Source organism: Aptenodytes forsteri, unplaced genomic scaffold (genome assembly GCF_000699145.1).
Source record: "Aptenodytes forsteri isolate BGI_AS27 unplaced genomic scaffold, ASM69914v1 Scaffold81, whole genome shotgun sequence".
Taxonomy (NCBI): Eukaryota; Metazoa; Chordata; class Aves; order Sphenisciformes; family Spheniscidae; genus Aptenodytes; species Aptenodytes forsteri.
In genome coordinates, this window is record NW_008795259.1 from 1,460,351 (window position 1) to 1,481,510 (window position 21,160).

General features: G+C 43.9%; 1 protein-coding gene across 2 annotated transcripts in view; it reads right to left on the reverse strand.

Moving 5' to 3' along the window:
* The window catches only part of RREB1 (ras responsive element binding protein 1), a 74,629-nt gene that overhangs the window by 44,167 nt on the left and 9,302 nt on the right, over positions 1-21,160 (reverse strand). For both annotated transcript variants that reach the window (XM_009279168.2, XM_019472043.1), the window contains exons 4-5: positions 18,850-18,939; positions 17,334-17,497 (exon numbers count right to left, since the gene is read on the reverse strand). In XM_009279168.2, the coding sequence (XP_009277443.1) occupies positions 17,334-17,497; positions 18,850-18,939 (254 nt within the window). The remainder of the gene's footprint in view (positions 1-17,333; positions 17,498-18,849; positions 18,940-21,160) is intronic.

Here is a 21,160-nt window from a genome sequence, read left to right on the forward strand (position 1 = left end):
AAAAAAAAAAAAAAAAAAAGGCATCTAAATTACCTTCTCAAACTACAGCCAGGCTTCTGAGGGTGTTATGCGGGAACAGCCTCAAGCCAAAAGAACCACATGTACCACAACCGATGCAGGATTAAAACGGCTGTTCAGCTACTGCCTGCTTTCAACGCCTGGCAAGGCTGGGGCTGCTCAGAGGACCAGGTCCACATGGGGAAAAACGTGGCTTCCCCAGCCCCCCAGTAACCCTCCCAGGTCACACAAATGGTGGATGGACACTGGTGATACCTGTCAGTCACACTGTGGGAGGTTCAAGGAGGAGAGAGCATCTGTGTGCACATGTGCCCAGCAGGTTGGGCACAGCATCATGGAAACGTTGTTGAATTTGTCTGACCTCTTTCCCTGCCGATCACCCGACTGGGAGCAGAAGGAAGGTTGAAGCTCTGAGGGTTTGGCTCTCTCCAGGTTCGACAGGACCCAGGGAGAGTCGGAGTGCTGACAGCCTCCGCAGTGCCGTGAACTCCCCTGCCTCAGCCCTCTGGTAGCCCTGCCACCATAGGCACCAAAGCTAACTGATTTATCTGCGTGAATCCAGTGCCACCTGGTCTCACAAAATCTGCAGGGAAGGCATCTACAGGTATTGTACTGCCTCACTGTCTTTATTATTTTTTTGGTCTTTTTTTTCCCTCTTATGACACTGATCTAACTTCTCATGCTAGCTAAGTCAATCCCAGAGCTTCCTACGGGTGATAAATCAACAGTGGGAGAAGCAGTTGCCAGTATTCATGCAAGAATAAGGGAGAAGAAACCAGTTATTTGTTCAAAGGGTTTCTGTCTGCAATGGTTGAAGATAAAACTCGAAAAGCATCTGGGAACAACAAAACGTAGTATTCAATTGCACAGGCAAAGCAAAACCTGGAGGGTGGTTTGTTGGTCTTTTTTTTTCTTTTTTTCTTGTTGGTAAAGATTGCTTTCCAGTTTCGATGAGCTCTTGAAAGTGAGACAGAGGCTTTTGTATGTGCCTGTCTGTCCTCCCACCCCAGACACACACACACGGCCTGCATGCTTAACCTTCTGGCAGCTTGGCTGATGCATAGCTAGTCTTACTTGGTCAGTTACTTTTCAGAGAGCTAGAGAGCAAAAGCAGTCAAGCTAAATCACATTCACTCAGAAAACAAACAAACAACAAAAAAACCTGCTATGCATTAAGCGTGAGACTTTTTGTTCCTATTTTCTTTTAAAGTCTCCTTTCTGCCAGTAACAAGTATGCAGAACTCCTGTTTAGTGGCTACCCATACAAAACAGCTTCCTCAGGGCCGAGTTCTTTTCTCCTGCCATTTGTCCACCTGTTGAACTCTGCCTGTTTCGATGGAGCTGCTGCTACTTCAGAGGGGTGCGATGGCACATCCACAGTGTACCAACAGGACAAACTGTTGAGACCTCCAGGTTAGTGCCAGTCCAGCCTGGCACCTCTGCCTGGCATGACCTAATGCATGCAAACACACTGGCTCCTGCAAGTCCCAAAAGTAGTTCAGCCATATTTGCAATATAATGTATGCTAGTAAGGCAGGTCTTGCTAATGTGGGTGCAGCACCACAGTGACAGGGCTTTGCTATGTCTGGTATTAAAGTCATTGGCTGCCCCCAGCTTGCAGTTCTCCTTCCTGCAACTTGCATGCTTTTGCCATGCCCCAAAAGCGAGAGCAGAATCCGTACCCACAGCAAGGAATGTGGTAATCCCTTCATGTTTTAGTTTTGCATATTTGAAAGGAAGCAGCCCGAGCTATTGAGCTATAAACAGGAAGACACCCTGACTGCACCTTTGACTTTTACTGTGTAGGTCAAATATCACAGCCACTGTGATAGCTCTCTGCATGTGATCATTAAGGAAAAAAGAAAAATCCGAAACCAAAGCAGCAGGTTCCAGAGTTCTCAAGGAGAGTCGCAACCTGTCCACGTTACAGCCAGCAGTTTTGTTCCTTTGGCAGGTTAAGCAAGTTTCACTACATCAAGTCAAGGGTGGAGAGGAAAAAGATTACTAGAGCTACAGCCCAAGATAAGCGGGAAGATAAAGCTGAGCAGTACAAAGGATAGACACAATCTTCATCTCTCTCTTTTACTTTGCAACATGGATGTCATTCTGCCTCGAGAAAACATTTATCACCCAACTTGGGTTGAACTGCAGCAGATGCCAAGTCACATCCACATCCACAAGCTTTCTTTTAAAGTTAAACACTCCCTTCACCAAGGCTTCTTTTACTTAAAAAGTTTCCTAACTATAATTGGGGGGGGAGGGAATATTTGTGTTGCCTCATCCTCCTTTAGAAGAGTTTGCCTTGATTAGATCTTACATGTAACGCTGAAAATGCTCAACCTCACTGTTTAGCCTGCCAAGATACAAGGAGAACAGGAAGAAAGCTGTGCTTAGAAGTTATTTTCCCATTGTGACTATAACAACATATTTTGGCCTGACAACACTGGCATACTTTGAATACGAAAGCCAGGCTCATAAGTCAGCCTGGCTTTCACCATCTTACAATGATAAAGGAAAATGATAGGACATTCACCAGTTCCAAAAAATAATGATAAACACTCAACACTTTAAGTGAGAATGTAGTGCAAAAAAAAGAAGGGCAAAATAAGGACATGCACAGAAATGCTCATATTCAGCCACAGATGCAAGTTACAGTAGCATGTGCCAGCAGCTCTGAAGTGACCACTACTGCAGCTCATAAGAGAGCCAGAGCCACAGCAGATGAAACTTGGCTTTTTTTTCTAATTTAAATCAATGAATTGTGGCTCTGAGCCATCCTACAGAGCAACCCAAGAACAGCAGACAAGCTCAGGAAGGTATAGAGCCCTGAAACCTGCACTTCATATGGTGGTTATTAGTCTCCCCAGCATGCGTGCAAGTACGCATACACTTGGACAGTACTGAGGGTGGAACACTAAAATGCAACCACGATACGCAGGATGAAAGGAAGGAGATAAAAATTTGAGCTGAATATTAGGGAGGACTCCCTTGCACTAAGTGCTAGCTAGCCTTGATTAACCTCTCAGAGAAAGTGGTGGAACTCTATTTAAAATGAGACCAGACAGAGAGCCAGAAGAATTTGCAAAGAATAATCCCGAAATGGAAAAAGGAAATTAAGTCTTTTCCAAACAAGGTCTGATCCACCTCTGAACTAAACTCTTTAACGTTTAAGAACTGCTATGCAAAAAATGCAGATAACTTGCTACACACCATGCTTTTCACAGCACAGCTGTACGTGAAACAGCTCTCCTCGTAATCTCTTCCCTCCCTCTCGCACAAGGAATTTCACAGGTGAGCCAAGGGGATCCAACTGTGCTACAACTGTGTGCCAGTCAGCCCTCCCGACAAATTCACATTTTTCAAGTGCTTGACTGCCTTTCATTCCATCCTCCTGGTGAGAATCACCTTCCGCTTCCCCTCTTCTGCCACAACTTTCCTCTCCCCTCTAACGGTCACGTGAACAGGATGACTAAGATGATACTGCACAAGAATTCCCCCAGCTTCTTTCCTTTTTTTTTCTTTTTTAAAACAAATGGGTAGAAAAAGTTTTCAGCCCCACACCGTAATGCAGTGTGACTTCAGAAGGGTTACTATTCCACCAGAACAGTAACAAGTGAATACTTTTCTACTTTACATTGAAGAAGAGAGGTTTGTAATAATAAACAAACGCAGAACTCGAGTGCCTTACTCCTTTTTCTCCCCGTGGATGGTGTTGGATCAGTGCCTACGGGAGGTGACTCATAGGAGGGGGGAAAAAAAAGGGCATGTGTCCTACTGAAGTGACATGCAGCTCCTGCTGGTCACATCCCAGTCTTTACCACATCTCAAAAAAGGGCTGCTGTATTTTCTTAATGCCGAGGGGATTTGCACTTTGATCATATAAGCTTTCTGGAGGTCTCGAAACAGGGCAGCCTACAGCTTCAATGCCAAAACCAGAACGTGGGCAGGTTTTGACTGGCTGGCTCAAGGCTAGAATGAGGAGTCAAAGCATCCTGAAAGAGGCAATTGCAAGACGCAGCTGCTCCTAGCTCCGGGTCCCACTGAATTACGAACAAAACCAGGAGCTCCTGCTTTGCATGCAGATAACCTGATCAGTGCCACTTTGGCTCTTGGAAAGGAAGCATCCCTCAGCATGCGTGGGAATCCCTCACCTCACTCTGGGGAGAAAAACCACACCGTAGTTGCACCCTGCGTTTCCACAGCTGCTGATGTGCTCCACATGCCTAAGAGAAAGGGCCTGCCTGGCTCAGAGACCCAGGCAAAAGGAAGGTGTGGAACAAAAGGGTGTATCTGCAGCCTCTGAGCAGGGTCCAGGGTTAAGCCTCTCCCTTGTAACTATGGCAGCACAAGCATTGCTGGCTTTCAGTCAAGAGAGGTTTATGCCAGGTAGGTCTGATTAGAAGGAGCAGCATGTCCAGAGGGGGAGCAGCAAGCAATTTCACTGAGGCCTGATTGGGAAAGTCCCAGCATCTAAATCAAGATTAATTCTTGAGCGCAGGATCCAGTGCACGTATAAACACCCTCCTCCTCCCTCACGTCTCCACGCCTGTGGAAACGCAGTGGGGAGGCCAATGAATCTGGGCATTATCAGTCCAGAGAGATCATCTGATAGTATCGAGTTCAGGTTCTGGCTTCATATCCCACATTTTATTCTAAGTTTCTCCACTTTACCACTAGATGTACCCTATACTCTACTGTATTGCACATGGCTGTTCCTCATCTCCCTCGTGATTTCTGAGCAGTTTGGTATCAGAATCAAGGGAAAGATCCTCATACATCTGATGCTTATCTAAAGACAAGGGAGCCACACATCCAACCACTCAGAGACTAAGAGTAAAAAACAGTGCTTTCCATCCTTCACCTTATTTAAATTATACTTTTTTTTTTCTTCTCTCAACGTAAAGAGCTACTCAAGTTCACCAAGCTAGTCTGGGAAGGACTGAGCTGGTCAGATGCCTGAAGTACAATTTAGCTGATACAATTGCTTTACCTCTTCCACTGTTTTCTTCCCTGAGATCTTTCATTTACATTGCTACCTTCAAGTAACAGTAAATAATCTCCAAAGAATCAAAAAAACATGTTTTCAATAATTTACAGTGAAGAAAAAGCATGTCTATCATTCAGAAAACAACCAAACATCTCTGTTTTTTTTTAAAAAAAAAAGTCTGCTTTGTCTAAGCTTCAACTTCGTGCCACCGTATCAGAACCAACAAAAGTGCAGGATGCATCCAAGACAGGCTGAAATTTGGACCATTCTTCAGGCCCCACGGAATGAAAAATGGCTCACAGAGTAAGAGAAGGCGGCCTTCAAAATTACACTGATAATGTCTCTTTTGAGAGATTTCTAGGTCACGTCATCTTTGTCACTGTTTTTGTTACATTCTGCTTAACAAATGTTACTTCAGCCCAAATTGTCTAGAAATGTAGGAAAACACAGGGAACTCCTCTTCAAAGCTTCTGCCATTTGACATGCATGGGAAGTAAACCCTAAACAAACAGAAAGTGAAGCAGCAGCATTTTTAGGAGCAATCACTTAATATACTGCTACTAACCCCCTCCTTAAGAGTCTCGTGAATATGACTGGAACTTAAGTCAAAAGTGCAGTAACATTATACCCTTGGGTTAAAGAGTTTAGTCAGTTGTTTGTTTGTTAAAACATGTAGAGAATCTGTATTGACAATGTATTTCCAGTGCTAATTACCAACATCACCCACTTAAGAGAGCAATCCACTCAGCCTTTGCCAGTTGTAATCGCAGGAACCAGAAAGATGCAGGTAATTTTGTAGATCAGACACGATCTGTACTTGGACGAGTTTCTGTTTGTCTTGTCTTCTTGGCTTGTTTGCTATTTGTATCCTCAAAAAATCCCAGAAATGACCCAAAAAGCCCTCAGACACACATGCACACCTCACAGCAAGTCAAGAGACATTCGAATACCAAAAAACCAACCATTTGGGAAACGCCCTCTTACAACTGCGGAGCAATCTCAAAACAAATTTCAAGTACCACCAAATATTCTAGTGGTAATCAGTGTTGAACGCTAGCATGGGATAAACAAAATGAAGCTGAACAGCAAGAAATCTCCATGGCTATGCTAGTAAGAAAGCCATTGCAAAGCGTGCAGTGAAAGAGTAGGGTGGGGTGAACGGGTCCTAGGAAGGATCAGATTGGGAAGCACTGACTCATTTTAGCTGCATGTCTGCAACCAGGCACAGCAGGAGATCCCCCAGCTAGCGCTCCCCACGGCATCCAGGCGCTGCAATCTTGTCGGCGCAGCGGCACGGCTCATTATCCTCATGGAGGCCCCAGCACTTATTAGCTCTGTCTATCAGGGCTAACACGGCCCTGGCGAGCCTTCCCACATAGCAGCATGCAGCAGCATGTGGGTGTAGCAGCCCCCTTGGCATCCCCCCGGGAATTTCTGCAGCCCAAGGTGCCACACAGACGTGCCGTAAGCATCCCCCGAAGTTCAGTGCAGGCTGCCGCGCTATCTCCCTGCACAATGAGGTTCTCCTAGCAAAGCAAAAATAGCCTTACAGCGGGGCGGCAGACAGCATCATTAGGATGACATGAGCATTATTATTTAGATCCACCAAGACTAGCTGGGTGCGCTAAGGCTGCAAAAGCCACCTGTGATTACATTCAAATGACAGATTAGAAATCCCTTTTCAGTGCTACCAGGACAGCCTGCAACATTAACCAGTGCCATGCAGCTGCCAATACATGATACCTAAGGATATACGATACACACACATGCACACAAAGCATTTTGTATTTTTATCCTAGAGTAAAATTTTGCTTTGCTGTGAATAAAGGCAAGTTGTAAGCATGAGTGAGAGGAAAGATACTGATCTACGAATCCAAAGGGGGGGGGTACCATTTCTGAATAATTATGCTGTATTCACATTTAAGCAACTTGCTACGCAGAATCAGCAAGTTCAAACAGGCTGAGATTGATAGAACTGCATTCCCAGCTTGGCTCAAAGTTACTCCTGTTCCCTACCAGCAGCGTTGTCAGAACACCTCAAAGGAAAAAAGGGAGACAAATATTTGCCTGATGATGCTGTGACAGGGAAGTGATTCAAACCATGGCTCCAAAGCAAAGCTTCCCAAAGGACAGCAAAAGAAAGCACTCATTTGCAGTTCGCATCAATCCTTGCATAAGGCAGGGCAAAAGAGGAGGGAAATGCAGTGTGAGCTTCCCAGTATCACTTCACCAAACTGCCTGCCCGCAGTCTGCATTAAATTCAGAGCAGACCTAAATTAACAATGCCAAATACTGCAAGGAGACTTCCAAGCTGTAAGAAACTCTTTCATAAGGGACAGTATTAAACAAGATCCTTCTGAAGCCCCTGTACTTCCTTAAGCTTGGAGATGAAAGTTTATTAACAACAATAAAATTAAGCAGGAATGAGATTTTTAAAAGTGTACCAAAAACCTGGCCTGGGACATTCTGAACTGCTGTTTTCTTTCATCTTTTTGTAAATTTGTGGTTTTCAGTCACATCCTTTAGTTATCACGGTATATAACCTTAGTCAATTACTTCATTGCTGATTTTTCAGGGAACTTCATCTTCAAAGAAAACAAGTGTTATTACACAGTAAGGACAATTAAAGCAGTTTTAAATTTTAGCATCAGGGAAAAAAGGGGGGGGAGAGAGAGAGAAAATTAGAGAAAGGATGTCAGAAGGGGGAAAAGTTTTATCCTTAAGAGCAAACATGGTTGAAGAAGTCCCAGGTACATCCTGCCTCCCCCCCAAAACCGCACCCCTTTACCAACCAAGCAAACATAAGCCCCAGCTACTTCCCAGAAGCAGGCAAAGCCCTCATGCAGTTGCTTAGCTCTCACACTCCACTGTTGAGCAATCCTGATGGCACACAGCACAGAACAACTTGCTGCGTCACACAGCTCAAGGAGGAAAAAATAGACGGCCACAGCAATGCTGGGGACGCTGCGCAGATGGAGCCGAATACCTCCCCCTGGCACACACATACACATGCACACATGCAAGCAAGGAAGCTGCACCAGATAAGAGAAGCACATCTTCGTTAAAGCAGGGTCTCCGCATCACCCCGGTATCAGCAGTCACCAAGTAACTCGAGGGGCGAGGAAGCAAGGGGTTATCACTGCACACACACAAGTTGTGCAAACTTTTCCCAGCACTGAGGACGGCATCCTAGCAAAAGAGGTTTCACGTGCTCAGCTCATTTCCTCTCCTGTTCCTGAACATGTGGTCCTCCTTCCTCACCAGCAGTGATCTCACAGCATTCCCCTGTCGAGCAGAGAAGCACTAGGAAAAGGTTTCATGTCTTGTTACGTGTCTGTTTAGTCAAGTGCAGTAGCTGGAAAGAGAAGTCCCCGCATGACTTGTGCTACTTTACAGGAGTTTGGGAACCTTCACCCTCAAGTGAAATTAATTTTGGTGCAGCCCATGAGCAATATGGATTGCTTTACTCTCTTTACCCTCAGTCTGAAACTGTCAAGCAAGACAACACATTGAGGTGGCTTGATGTCAAAAATGAGCCACACAGAAGTTGTACACCTCCTCTGTTTTAAGACATCTTTCCACATGAAGGACTGGAGAGCCCACTCTGAGGATTTACCAAAAGATCGCTGACTGTTTAGAAAACTTCAGCTAAGAGAGAGGCTTAAAGAACTCAGCATATCTATAGATGTCCTCAAGAAACAGAAAGCAGTATTTGCATACTGTGTTATTTACCAGTTGTATAATGGCACTACTACTTTATAGACCGTGTCTTTGCCTAAGCTGTGCGCGTCATGCAGGTGAGCATCATGGCTCAAAAACCCGAGTGAAAGGCCCTGGCTAAGCCCAAATGCCAAGATTCCCCTCACCGTTTTTTTTTACAGCTAGAGAAGTTTCCCCAAATGCTGACAATCTACTGTTAACGAATAGCCTATTTTTAAAAAGGGGGAGAAAAGAAAGAGGAAAAAACCTGCTGAGCCTGAGAGGGGGTACATTCTGCAGTTTGCTGGTTCCAGCATGCTGAATTAGAACAGGTTGAGCAGGTTAGATACTGGGGGGAGAAAAGGTAAAGCTGGAAGACATACATTAAAGGTGGAACAACTGCAATCACAAATGCAGTTTGAGATAGACTTTTTCCTCATTCTCGTGGGCCATATACTTGGCCCAGGAGTCTTTTCAGACAACAGGAGGAACAGAGTGAACACACATTCATTAGAGAAGCGATGCAAGTATTTCTGACGTGCATGCACAACAGGCTGAGCAAAGATTACCTTAACTCTCCCAGCAAACTTTCTCACCACCAGCATTTTCTACACAGAATCACCCAACCGAAGTACAAGCTAGAAGACAAACCACGAACCGAAATGCCAACAAAACAACACGTTGTTAACCTTGAGAGCTAACATCTCTGCAAGAATCACCTTAATGTCAGGCTTATAGCAAAGTACTAAAAGCACCTCAACTCCCCGCAAAGATCACCTGGATTTTCTAGGACCTGCTAAGTTAAGGCTTGTATTTATTTTGTAGCTCTTCAAGGTGAGAAGGGGAGGTAACATCCCTGAGAATACTAAGCCTTCAGAGGAGGTGATGTTCCTGAAAGGGTACTTATGCGGAAAGATCAAGGTCTCGTGCTGCCATGTGCTCTGTGACTAGAGTCTAATCTGTCAAGTGGCTTGTGTTCATTTGAACTGTGACATGGGTAACAAAGCAGCACTAAGCTACGCTCAATACGCTCTGTTATACGGAGATTTATGTTGTTGCCCGTGAGGAGGGTGGTATTACTCTGCTACGTTGGACCACCTTCCCCTCGGCACAAGTCGCACCAGAAACCTAAACTTACTGAGAGCAGCGTGTCCCCTTTTTTTGCCTGCAGAAAACCAAAACATAAAAACCGACAACCTTACAAAGTACAGGATCCGACTTAGCTATTACTTAAAGGCAACACACACAAAATCTAGGACTGAAATGCACACTGACGTCCTTCTTATGTTTAGGTACTGAAGAGCTCTGGAGATGCAAGTATAACGTTCCTCATTGTGTACGCTTCGGTTCTCAAGAACAATGGAGCTAATTAAGGTCAGCATATAAATCTTAACTCTGCACTTCCTTGCTTCGCTTGATTCTAATCAGATCTCAGCATTCATGTTTTTGTGTTAACTTCCTTTGCTGTTCTTTAATGATAACTGAAGGGGGATACTGTCCAAGGCTACAAGCAGCTTGTAACACGTCTGAAATCATGGCATCTCCTTTCGGCTCTTAGCTCACAGAGGTACTGTGGCACAAGAGCTCCTTCAGAGTCTCTTACCGCTGAAGATATCCATGGAGGGGTTTTTTGGAGCACCCTATTTATGCCGTCATGTGAATTAAGTAGAAGTTTACATAAAGTCTTTACAAAAGATGACCAATCTACTCAGCAACAGAGAGACAGACAAAAGTTTCTACCTGAGACCATTAAAAATACTGTAGTCTTCTAATTCTCATCAAAGACACAGAGAAACACTCTTGCTGCTATACTGCTGTTGAAAAAGCCTGACCTTTTCTTTCCTTCTTTCTTTTTTAATCTTCTTCAAAACACAGGGATCTCAGCAGAATACCAAACATTTACCTTAGATATATCTGCTGACAGGAGAAAGACAAAAACCCCTTCTCTCCACCTGTTTCCCCATCCTTATTTACAAAATGTATTAGCGAAAATGTAAGAAACATTTTTTAATTGCTAAGAAAACCAAAACAAGTATCACATCTCACTTGTCTCCTACAACTACAGTTATCAATTACTAGAAGCAGAAATTAGTCCTTTGTGTTCATTATCCCTGCTCAAGAATTAGGGCACTTGCATTTGCTGAAGCTTATCTTTCACTAGCATGCTGACAGTGGTTAAATCATCCCCCACGTATAAGGAATGGATTTGAAAGCCTGTAATACACCCTGCTTCTTCCTATTTAAGAGCACTGCCTACCAATTACTACACCGAAATAAAAGCTCCTTAGGAGATGACCAAAGAGACATTTCTATTGTGCAAGACAGTAAGAGAAGGCCTTTTCACACGCGTGAAGTGTCAATCATTTTCAGCATGGCGAGTTCCTTGGCTATTTGTTTTTAGCTTCAAGATCTTGTAGGTTCAGTTTTTCAAAGCTACCCAACATTTAACACCGAATTCCCACTTGGCCATCTTTGCAAACCACCAGAAACCAAACCCTGTTGTAATAAGGCAGTTCCTCTCCTCTTCTGGAAAAAAGAAAGCTCATCATCACATTTGGCTGTGCTCTGCTTCAAAAAACTCCCATCTTAAGCAAATGCCAGACTGCACATGCTAGACTGCAGAGATCCTATTTGTACTTAGAGGCTGGGCATTGTTATTGCACTGCACCCTACAAAGCACACACAACATACTGGAAGCGGGCCAATGCCATAAATAACACAGGAGCAATTCACAGGTGGAATGCAGGGAGAGGATGGATTCAGCCAGATCTTGAGGACACTCTGCCTACTGGATATTTGCAAAGTCACAGGCAGCCTGTACGCATGCCTGCCCAAGAAACACAGATCCATGTTAAAGAGAGAGGGGAACTCATTAAAGCATATGCATCTCAACCCCTGTGCCTTTATCAGGATCCAACACTCATCTTCCAACCAGTACCTTACAGCCTTCACCAAGCATACGCTCTTCATTTGCCAGTGAAGATGGCCAGCTAAAACATCAAGGTTTTAGCTTGATGGAGGTTACCCTCCAGCATGTGCGTTTTCTATCTTTCTCAAAAAACTCATTCAGCAACATATACACAAAGTGTTGTTTAAAAAAGACTTAATTTCAACATCAGAATAGTACCATACCCTGATAACAAAAACAGCTGTTTGTCTCTCCACAGCGCATTAAAAGAGAAGTTTGGGAAAATTATCTAGCACTGAAAATAAGATTGAGAATGAAAGTGCCTTCTTAATTAAAAGAAGAAGTACCTTCTTTGATAGGACCCTTTGTAAGCATGCTTCAAAGCATAGCTTCTGCGATCCAGATCTTCCAATTTGAGTTTCAAAGACTTCTGCATGTGGTTGTTGCATGTGGTGTTTCGCATGTGCCAAAAAAAAAAAAATCCCCAAACTTTGAGACCTGTTCCTGAGATGATGCATAAACAGCCTACATGTGCCTAAGTAGGATGTAAATAAAAAGCCATTATGAAGAATTTTGCTAGGTAGGGAGTAAGGAGCAGAAGGAGAGAAAGAAGGTGACGTTTTGGTTTCATACGAAACACTTCAGTTAGTTTGCATTACCACACTTATATGGACAGCCTGGTGAACATCAGCCATGGACACTGCAGCTTCATTTACCAAACTGGAGAAGCTGTGGCTGAAATACATATATTATCCCTTTAGCCTTTTCAGACTTGCCACAGAGCCTTTAATAGCTACCCCCTGGAAACTGGCAGGAAGGTCATTTCTCGCCTCCCTTCTGGCATTTATATCCTATTAACATTTTCAAGTTGCATGGAGAGCATGTCTTTGGCAGGGAGGAAAATGTGATTTTAAAGTGATAGGCACAGGCCATCCTCAGTCACAGAAATGGAAAAGGAGCCGTTGGCAAAGTCTCCTACCCCCAAAGGAAACCCTTTTGGCACAAGTGGAGGCATCGCCCTTCCCCCTGAAGCCTGATGCATGTTCTAATGGAATGCAACACAGTAAGTCAAGCAAAGTCTTTTCTCTACCTCAAGGTGCCTTGCTAAAGCTTACAAACCACCACCACCACCACTAAAACCCACAGCAGCAGCCTAACTCCTCTGTCTGCATTTTGGGGAGATGCAGTGGTGGAGATGGAATAAGAGGCTTGCAACCTCCTATTTGGTGGCAGAGTCTAGACCCAAAAGGGCTCCTCAGAGTCGGCACTATTCGTAGATAAACTCCCTAGAGAGCTACCGTGACAATACAGATGGAAATCTTTTGGAAAGCCTTTAGTAATTGCAATCTATTGATTGGAGACACTGCTTTGGAAATCCTCAGCTCTTTCGGAGCTACAGAAAACTCTTTATACACACACATACCCTCCTTCCATATAGTTTATGCTCCTGCTGGAGATCTGAGAACATTCAACTTTCATTTATTGTGACTGAGAGAAAGCCATAGTGTCTGTGTCTCTAGTGTAAAATTGTGAGGATTAGCATACCCTAAATTGCAGATTTTCTTATGTACTGATCATTGCAGTGCCATTCCAGTTACAGGAATTTTGAACTCAAAATTACTGTGATCTAACTCCTTCCTCCAAATTCCTAAAAAGCCCCAAGAAAACACCCCCCAGGTCCCCAAATCAGTCCCTGATGCTAGAAGGCTTGCTATTTCCAAGAAGACTTGCTCTTGCCAGTACTGGTCAAAAAGAAATCTCTGTAAAAAACTCAGCATCGTCTTCAGCTCTCCTCCTCAAGAGCAATTCCTGTTCCTGATACAAGACACTAACAGATCTCCCAGTTATTGTACCAGATTGCAACAACCCTCCGCAAACAGTAGGAGCAGCACTGATACGGAGGCAGTTAGCTTGACGGCACATTCGGAATGAGAACGAGAAAATCAGCTTTTCACGCTGGACATTGAGCACTCTCCAGAGACCTTTGCTCTCTCCAACAGCGACTGTACCCACAGGAGGCTCAGGACACTCCTGAGCAGTCTGGCAGCTGTAAGAGAGTTTTCTGAGATGCCCCAGGCTCACGGTTCCCTGTTGAAAATCCTGGCCAAGAGTCACCCTGGTCAGAAAAGGAAGCAGGTTTTAACCTCTTTTTCTGAATGGTGCTGCACAAGAGAACCTTCCCCCTCCACCCCTGTCTGCTGTGCCCATTCAACTTGACTTGTTGACAAGGAGCCAAGGAGCACAACAAAAAGAAACTGGACTTTATGTGAGCGTCTATGACTCATTTACAAATGAAGTGTTGCATGTATTGTGGGAGTCAGGAAGGGCAGCATCAATTTAACAGGTAAGGAGTACACGCAACACCCCAACACAGCTAGACTTACCCAGAGAAAAGATGGGCAGAAAAGAGTGTTCCCACTCCACAAAAAGTCTGGCTATTGCAAAAAAGTTTTGCCCACATGCAAAGAACTGCAAATAAGAGCTCTGGAGAGTCTTTTCTTCCCTTCACTTAATAAAGTGAGGGAGAAGAAAAATTACTTTCTATGGAGAAGACGGGCACTTGAGAGTGTAAAAACAATGATATTTTCTAACCCAAAAAAGCAACCAAAACTCCTTCCCTCCTCTGCTCAGCTGAATGTCTAATGACCTGACTGCTGCGAGGTGGAAAAATGGATCAGAAATTTCATCCTCTGCCGGAACAGTAATAAGTACTCCTATGGCACATTATTTCCCTTGACAAAACCATTTTGTTGGACTTTTTACCCTAAAAGGTCTTTTAAAAGTCTGGATTAAAAAAATAGTATAGACAGTTAAATAAGAGCCAGAACAAGGCAGAGGGGGAGAAAGAGAAGAGAGGATGGATGTAGCATGTGCCTATACATTTTTTTTCCCCCTGTTCAGATACTGGCAGACTAACGTCTCCCTCACTCCTCTCTCATGCACCAAGCTTATTTGATGTAAATGCAGTAATACCTGGGGAGGCTCCTGCAGGACCTTCACAAGCTATGTTGATTCTTTAGCATCACATTCACAACTTTCTGCTAAGCCTACAACTTCTCTCTCTGATCCCACACTCTGTGCGATGCTCCAGGGATACCACCATGCTGCCTACCAGGGGCACGTTAGAAATCTTATTCTTTGCTGGTTTGGGGATTATATCTGTCACGACTTAGATACCGTAGCACAAAAATAGCAAACAATAAAGGAACTGTGCACAAAAGCAGAGAAAGATGGACCTGTATTATCATCCAGCTGGCGCAGAAGAACAGACACGGCACCACCACAAGCAAGGCCTGCGGGAGTTGCACACAAGGCAGGACCTGGCAAGCAGGTCCTTGCTCCGGGATCCTGAGGCAGAAGCAGTTTTGAATGTGATGTGAGAAGCATTCAGCCACAGCACTGGCAGGCCATTGGACCTGATGCTACACTAAGTTTGAGATGCCTATGAAAGAATTTACTTCACACCATCTTAGACTAGAAATACCTGTTTCGGAAGGAGGTACCCAGTGGGCAAAATGAACATCTTCCTTGTGAGTGTGTCATAGCACCAGATAACAAATTTCATTTCACTTTGCATTTATCTTCACCTGCCTACTTGCACATTCATGCTTTCCACTTCAGCAACAGGATTCACTATTATAGTCTGTTATAGCAACAAGAAAAGGTTATTCACTGCAAAAAATCAGTGCCACAGTCCTGCTAACCACAACCCTCCTTTAGCAAAACTAGCCTGTTTCAGTGTGCTCAGGATCTTGCCTGTCACGGGTCTGGTGTCACTTGTTGCAGTGCCACCAAGCTCAGTAACAGGTTTCTGCAACGTCCCACCGAGCTGCTGCGACGTGGGCCTACACAAGGAGGAGTTTTATAGAGCAGACGGGAACCTATCAGACGGAAAGAACTTCTAACAGCAAGATTTTCCTTGCATGAACTTAGGTCCTTCTTACTGCAGTCAGTAAATACAGCACTCCATCCTGGTAACTTCAAGCAACATCTTGTTAAGAGAAAAATTTAAAACCAAACAATCTTCTCATCAGAAGTTTCTGATCTGTACTTACTTCTTTTGGGCAAATCACTGAGCCTGGCAATTCCGGCAAATTTGCTACTAAAGCACGGTAAGAGTTGCTATACAGGGAAACCCGCATAAGCAAAGGTGACTACATCAACATCTGATAGACCTGGAGTCAAGTCTCAGGGGAAGCCTCCCTTTCCTGCTTCTGGGAGAGGACGAGGAGATGCCTAGTGAGCAAAAAGCCAAACAAACCCCACAAGCAGTCCTTCAGTAAGCAGCCTGGGCTGAGGACCCGGACACAAGTGTCCGACCACCCCAGAGTCCCAGCACTGGAATTCACCCTTGGATGCTGACAGCAACTCAGCAGCTGCCCTGCCTCCCTCATGGCAGACAGAGTAATGACCCAGTCTGGCAAACATGTGGCTCGCAACACCTCTGGTCAGATGAGTCAGACGTGTGATTTATTCAATGCCCAAGGCCAGTATCTCCTCTGAACGTCTTTGTGTCTTTCCCTTCTCATTTTACATCTCTCTCTCCAACTCTCCCCAATTCTAATCAAGCGTAAGTTGATTGGAAGTATAAGAAGTTGATTAAGTATAATAAATATGGAATTACAACTGCATTCCCTCCTGTTTCTCCTCTGTTTTCATGTAACTGTTTAACCTGGACAATGTGATACAGAAAAGGTAAAGCTGCAAGCAGCTATTGCTTCCTTTGTGCAGCATTACGTTATCTTTCCTATTGTCACCAAAATCACCCCTTTCATTCCCCCTATAGCACACTGCCTGGAAAATGACTGGTAATAATCAAGGAAACAAGATCTCTTCCCTCCCACACAGAACCAGTCTGCAACCATCACTCTTCTCATTTTGCTTATAAGCTATATTCCTTTCCCCCACCTGTCTTGCAGTTTCTTTGTAGGTTGTAAACTCTTTGATAGGGGGACTAAAGCTATGTGGGTATTCAGGAAATCTTAATCAGCTCTGAGGTGTTCCACCCATGCAAATAAATGAATACTGAATCGGGGGATTAGAGAGGGGAAGGAACATCCCTGTGATTTAACATTTTGTTCCCTGAGTTGACCACTGTACATATTGCTACATCCCTATGAAGGAAACTACATGAAATACGTTTGGCAACTTGGGTTACAGAGAATTTCCCAGATCTGTAGTGCAGTAAGTTGTCTACAGTACAAGCAAGTACTGATGTCTGTATTTAAAAACAAGATCAATTATTCTGAAGAGGCATCTTCACGATGGCACTTGGATACCTAACTACGTAACATACAACACCACCACAGATGTTCCAATACAACCACTTGCATCCACGACTCTGAAGCTACAAAATTAGAAGCTCCTATACAGCTTGGCTATATATTTTTGTCCTCTGAGAAAAATCCATCCCATTTGTTAAAATAATAATACTACTAATAAAACAAAAAAAAAAATACTTCTGGATATCTGTAACAACTCTTGATAATATGTGAAGAGAGCTAGAAGAACTTTCTCAATTCTGACTTCCTCCCACAACTTAAGCATCATAGTAGTTGTAGTGTGTATGTGTGTCGTGCCATACTTGTAGATCGCAGACAGTCCACAACATTTCCAGCCCAAGTAAGTGTCTTTAGTCAGCTTGCTAGTCCTTCCAAGTAAACAAAACATCCCCCTACCCTGTAAACCTTTCCAAACTCCTGGGTCACGATCAGCACTCACCTGTGCATGTTTCCATTGGTGGTGAAGGACTGTCCACATACTGAACATTTATAAGGCCTTTCACCTGAGTGCACCAGCATGTGGCGATCAAGGGAGCTAGCTGAGCTCAGAGACTTTCCACAGATGCTGCAGGAATGGTCTGTCCCTCCAGTGTCAGTGTTATGCTAGAGAAAGCAATGATTTTTTTTCATTGAATGCCCCTTCTGAAGTGCCAGTAAAATATTAGCGAGAACTATAAACATCTTATAAGCAGCTTTGAAGAGCCACTCGGCACAATACCTTATATTAAGGTGCACCCTGTATATACCTCTCCTCCCCAGCCCTCCCCCCTCAACTCCACCCCCACCCTTCATTTTTAACTCCTTGATGCACCAGCACAAGTAGCTGTCTCATACAGCCTTCAATGCCTACCACATGCAGCATTTCTGCTAGGTGTGCAGCTGAAGGGGACAGAAAGGGATCCAGCAACAACCCATCAGACAAAGGGTACCTTGAGATACTTTAAGCTGTGCAGTGGTTTGGGGTTGGGTGAGTGGTAAGGGGGAAAACAGAAAAAGGATGTAATTACGAACTTCATGGCAGAAGAAAGACACTTAAAAACAAATACTCTTTAAAGATATTAATTTCAAACTGACTGCGTAGTAAGAAAATGGAAGTAAACTGCTTCTGATTGCACATGCAGACTTCTATGGCCGTAAGAATGCATTACAGGGCCAAAATATGGCCATTAGCTACCGTGCTATATGTACCACTCTTTCTTACTTGCATTCAGAGACTTGAAGATTTCTTCACATACCAAAAAAAAAAAAACCAGGAGAGTAAGGGGAAAAAAAAAAGGAACAGTTACAGTACAGGAGGGAAAACTGAATTAATAAGTATCTAGTGGACTCACAGTGGTGAACCACAATCTTAGCATCCAAAGCAGAACCTTCTGACATAGAAAAGGCCAAACGTCCCTATAAAGTATGCATATATTTCAGAAGGAGCAAGAAGAGGCCTGTAGCTGACATAAAAGTGCATCATCCATTAAAAAAGTGTATTTTTAATTCTGCCTCCCAAAATTGCTATAACCTGTAAACGTCTGAGAGGCTCTTCTACGCTGAGAGGATTTAAAATTGTGTCTTCCTGCTTCTTAATTTGCATGACCAGTAAAGGAATCTGTACTCAAACAGGATAAGAAAACAGGACTTATGCCTCATGATGGAAGTGGTTTTCTGGATCCTTGGGATACCTTAAGCTATGCAGAACAGGACATACATCCTTGTTTGAGCCACTGCAGGGGGGGAGTGTTGGGGAAGGAAGGGAGGAAAATTACCCACCTCAGGGTTGGGTTTGTGGTTTTGGTTTTTTAAAGAAAATACAAGGGGAAGGCTAAAATAAAAGCAAAACAATTGAATAAAGTTATAATGAAGCATTTCTGGTTTGCGCATGGAAATGTATTTCACCATTGCAAAACGCACACTGGCAAACCAGACACTCTTAACAGTAAGAAATCAAGAGCCGGTACTCTGCGTACCTGACGAATGTGCATAGTTAGCTGGTGCTGTGTAGTGCAAATCTTTTCACACAGAGGACAGGTATAGGAAGACTTCTCTTCTTTTGTTTCCTGTGAACGAAACAAACAAAAAAATCAGATGGCATAGAGATATAAAAGAACTTGAAAGCTGTTACTGCTGGGGATGGAAAAAATATAATCCATCCTAAGTACAAAAGGCCACTGGTAACAGAACAACTTGCACGTATACATTTATCATCCTGACAGATCCCTCAGGGAAGTTTCAGAAACTTCTGAATTTATAAATAGGGGCCATTTCAACTACCGCAGAAGTACAGCAGCTGTTTTAACAGCACACGGATACTCAGCAGTAGCAGTTTAGGACAGGAAGTGAAGGCAATTATTGCGACCAGCTCAAACTGCCAGGAGGAATTTAGGTGAGCAGAAAGTAATTACTGGAACACCGCCAGAATATGTGGGCAAATGCCACTAATCTTCCCAAAAGATCCTTAATAAGCACAAGTCGTCGGGACTTCAGGTTTCCCACCCCATCTCGATGGCAAGGCACTAGCTGGGTGCCCTTTTCTAGGGGCTGTATGTTCTGCTCCATGGCTGACTCAGAAGGAAGAGCAGCATTTACTGAATCACCAACACCATTTCCCTTAGCATCCTGTGTTTCTCCTGGAAGCATCCCATCCAGGCACACCGGTCAGGCCCAACCCTTCTGAAGCTTGCAAGATCTGATGAGATCACAGCGAGAAAGAGGTGACAATGCAGGAGTGTACGTGACTCAAAAAGAACACATTATGAACACACATTATTCTCCACCCAGGTGAGAATTAGGAGTAACCATGGTCAAACCATGAGTACAAACAATAAAGCTGGCCGGAGAGCTCAGCCTGCTTTAAGTATGCCCTTGAGACACTGAGCAAAGCAGCCACTCTTTCAGCCAAGGATGAAATGGCACTCTCGCAGGAACCAAAGGCGTTTGCCTGAATTGTCTGCAAGGATGGCTACTGCATGACATAAAGGGTACTTTCACCACCTCACTAAGAAGCCCAGGCGTGGCTTCTGCACCAATGCCTGTATGTTAAAAGGAAGATGGTCTGGTACTGAAAATTAAACCTCATTTTTCTGTAGAATGATGCAAATCTTCACCAGCTAGACAGATCCACTGCCTGTTACCTACACTTCTGGTGACAAGAGAGTACAAAAACCATCTCTGCGTAACCGATGGAAAAGTACAATATTTATGCCAAAAGGACATGTTCTACTGAACCTCTTTGCTGGCTATTTTAAGTACCATTAGTAAAACCATGAAAACAAGCAAAAAAGAAAACCCACCCTCGGTAGCTCTTCAGTTGGGAGGGAGTTGATGGGTACGAGTGTATCTGTGCATTTCCTCTCTCCACACAGCTCTTTTCCCCCATGGGTGTCCCAAAAGTCATCAACTTGGAAGCAACCATTTCCAGATTGTCAGACACAAGCATTTGTGGAAAACACTGAGAATGACTAACCCAAGCCTCTGTGACAAAGTCTCTGGCATGTTAGGAGGAAATGTGCTGACACAGTGTTAGAGAAAAGTTTTTTTAGGTCTCAGTAAAGGAATATCCCCTCTTACATGATTTGGGGAACCATTCTGGAGAGTCCCCTATTAAAAATCTAACACTGTGTTTTCAAAAATAGGGCCATGATAATTTTCTATTAAGTTCAGTGACCTGTGGATTTGGATGAAGAGCTACTTTCCCATTTTGCCTGAAGTAAACAAAACTTGTGACCTCAGTTCTAAAAGTATCAGGATTGCAAGGATTAGGTTCTCCCACTCCTCCCTACCATTTCTCTTGTACATCTTTTTCTAACTGTATTTCAGGGCTCTCTATCCTAAAGCTAAACACTGTAGGCCATGCACACAGGCCAAGGCCTAACACACTATTACTCACAAAACATTAGAAAGTAAGCAAGCAAGGCTGCCATTATGAAGTCTGAACACCCCAAGAAAATTAAAACGCACTATCCCAGTGCCCCCCCCTTTTTATATACAAACATACAATTCGCGTACGCACATTCCATCCTACTTATACAACTTTAATTTTGCTATATGCAACCTGTCTGTGGAGTACTGTTCAGCCCCAATTATACTGCAACCCTGTTAAAGTTGGCTCAGGGCAGAGAACAAACACACTGTGCCGTGAGGAAAAACTCTGCAGCTGTGCTGACAGTTTAGATGGTGTTTAATCCCCAGAGTATTTCTGTGAAATTATCAACCTACTACTTTTTTTTTCCCCCCCCCCCCCCCCTCTCCCACCCATCGCAGGGCATCTTCCCGCTCATC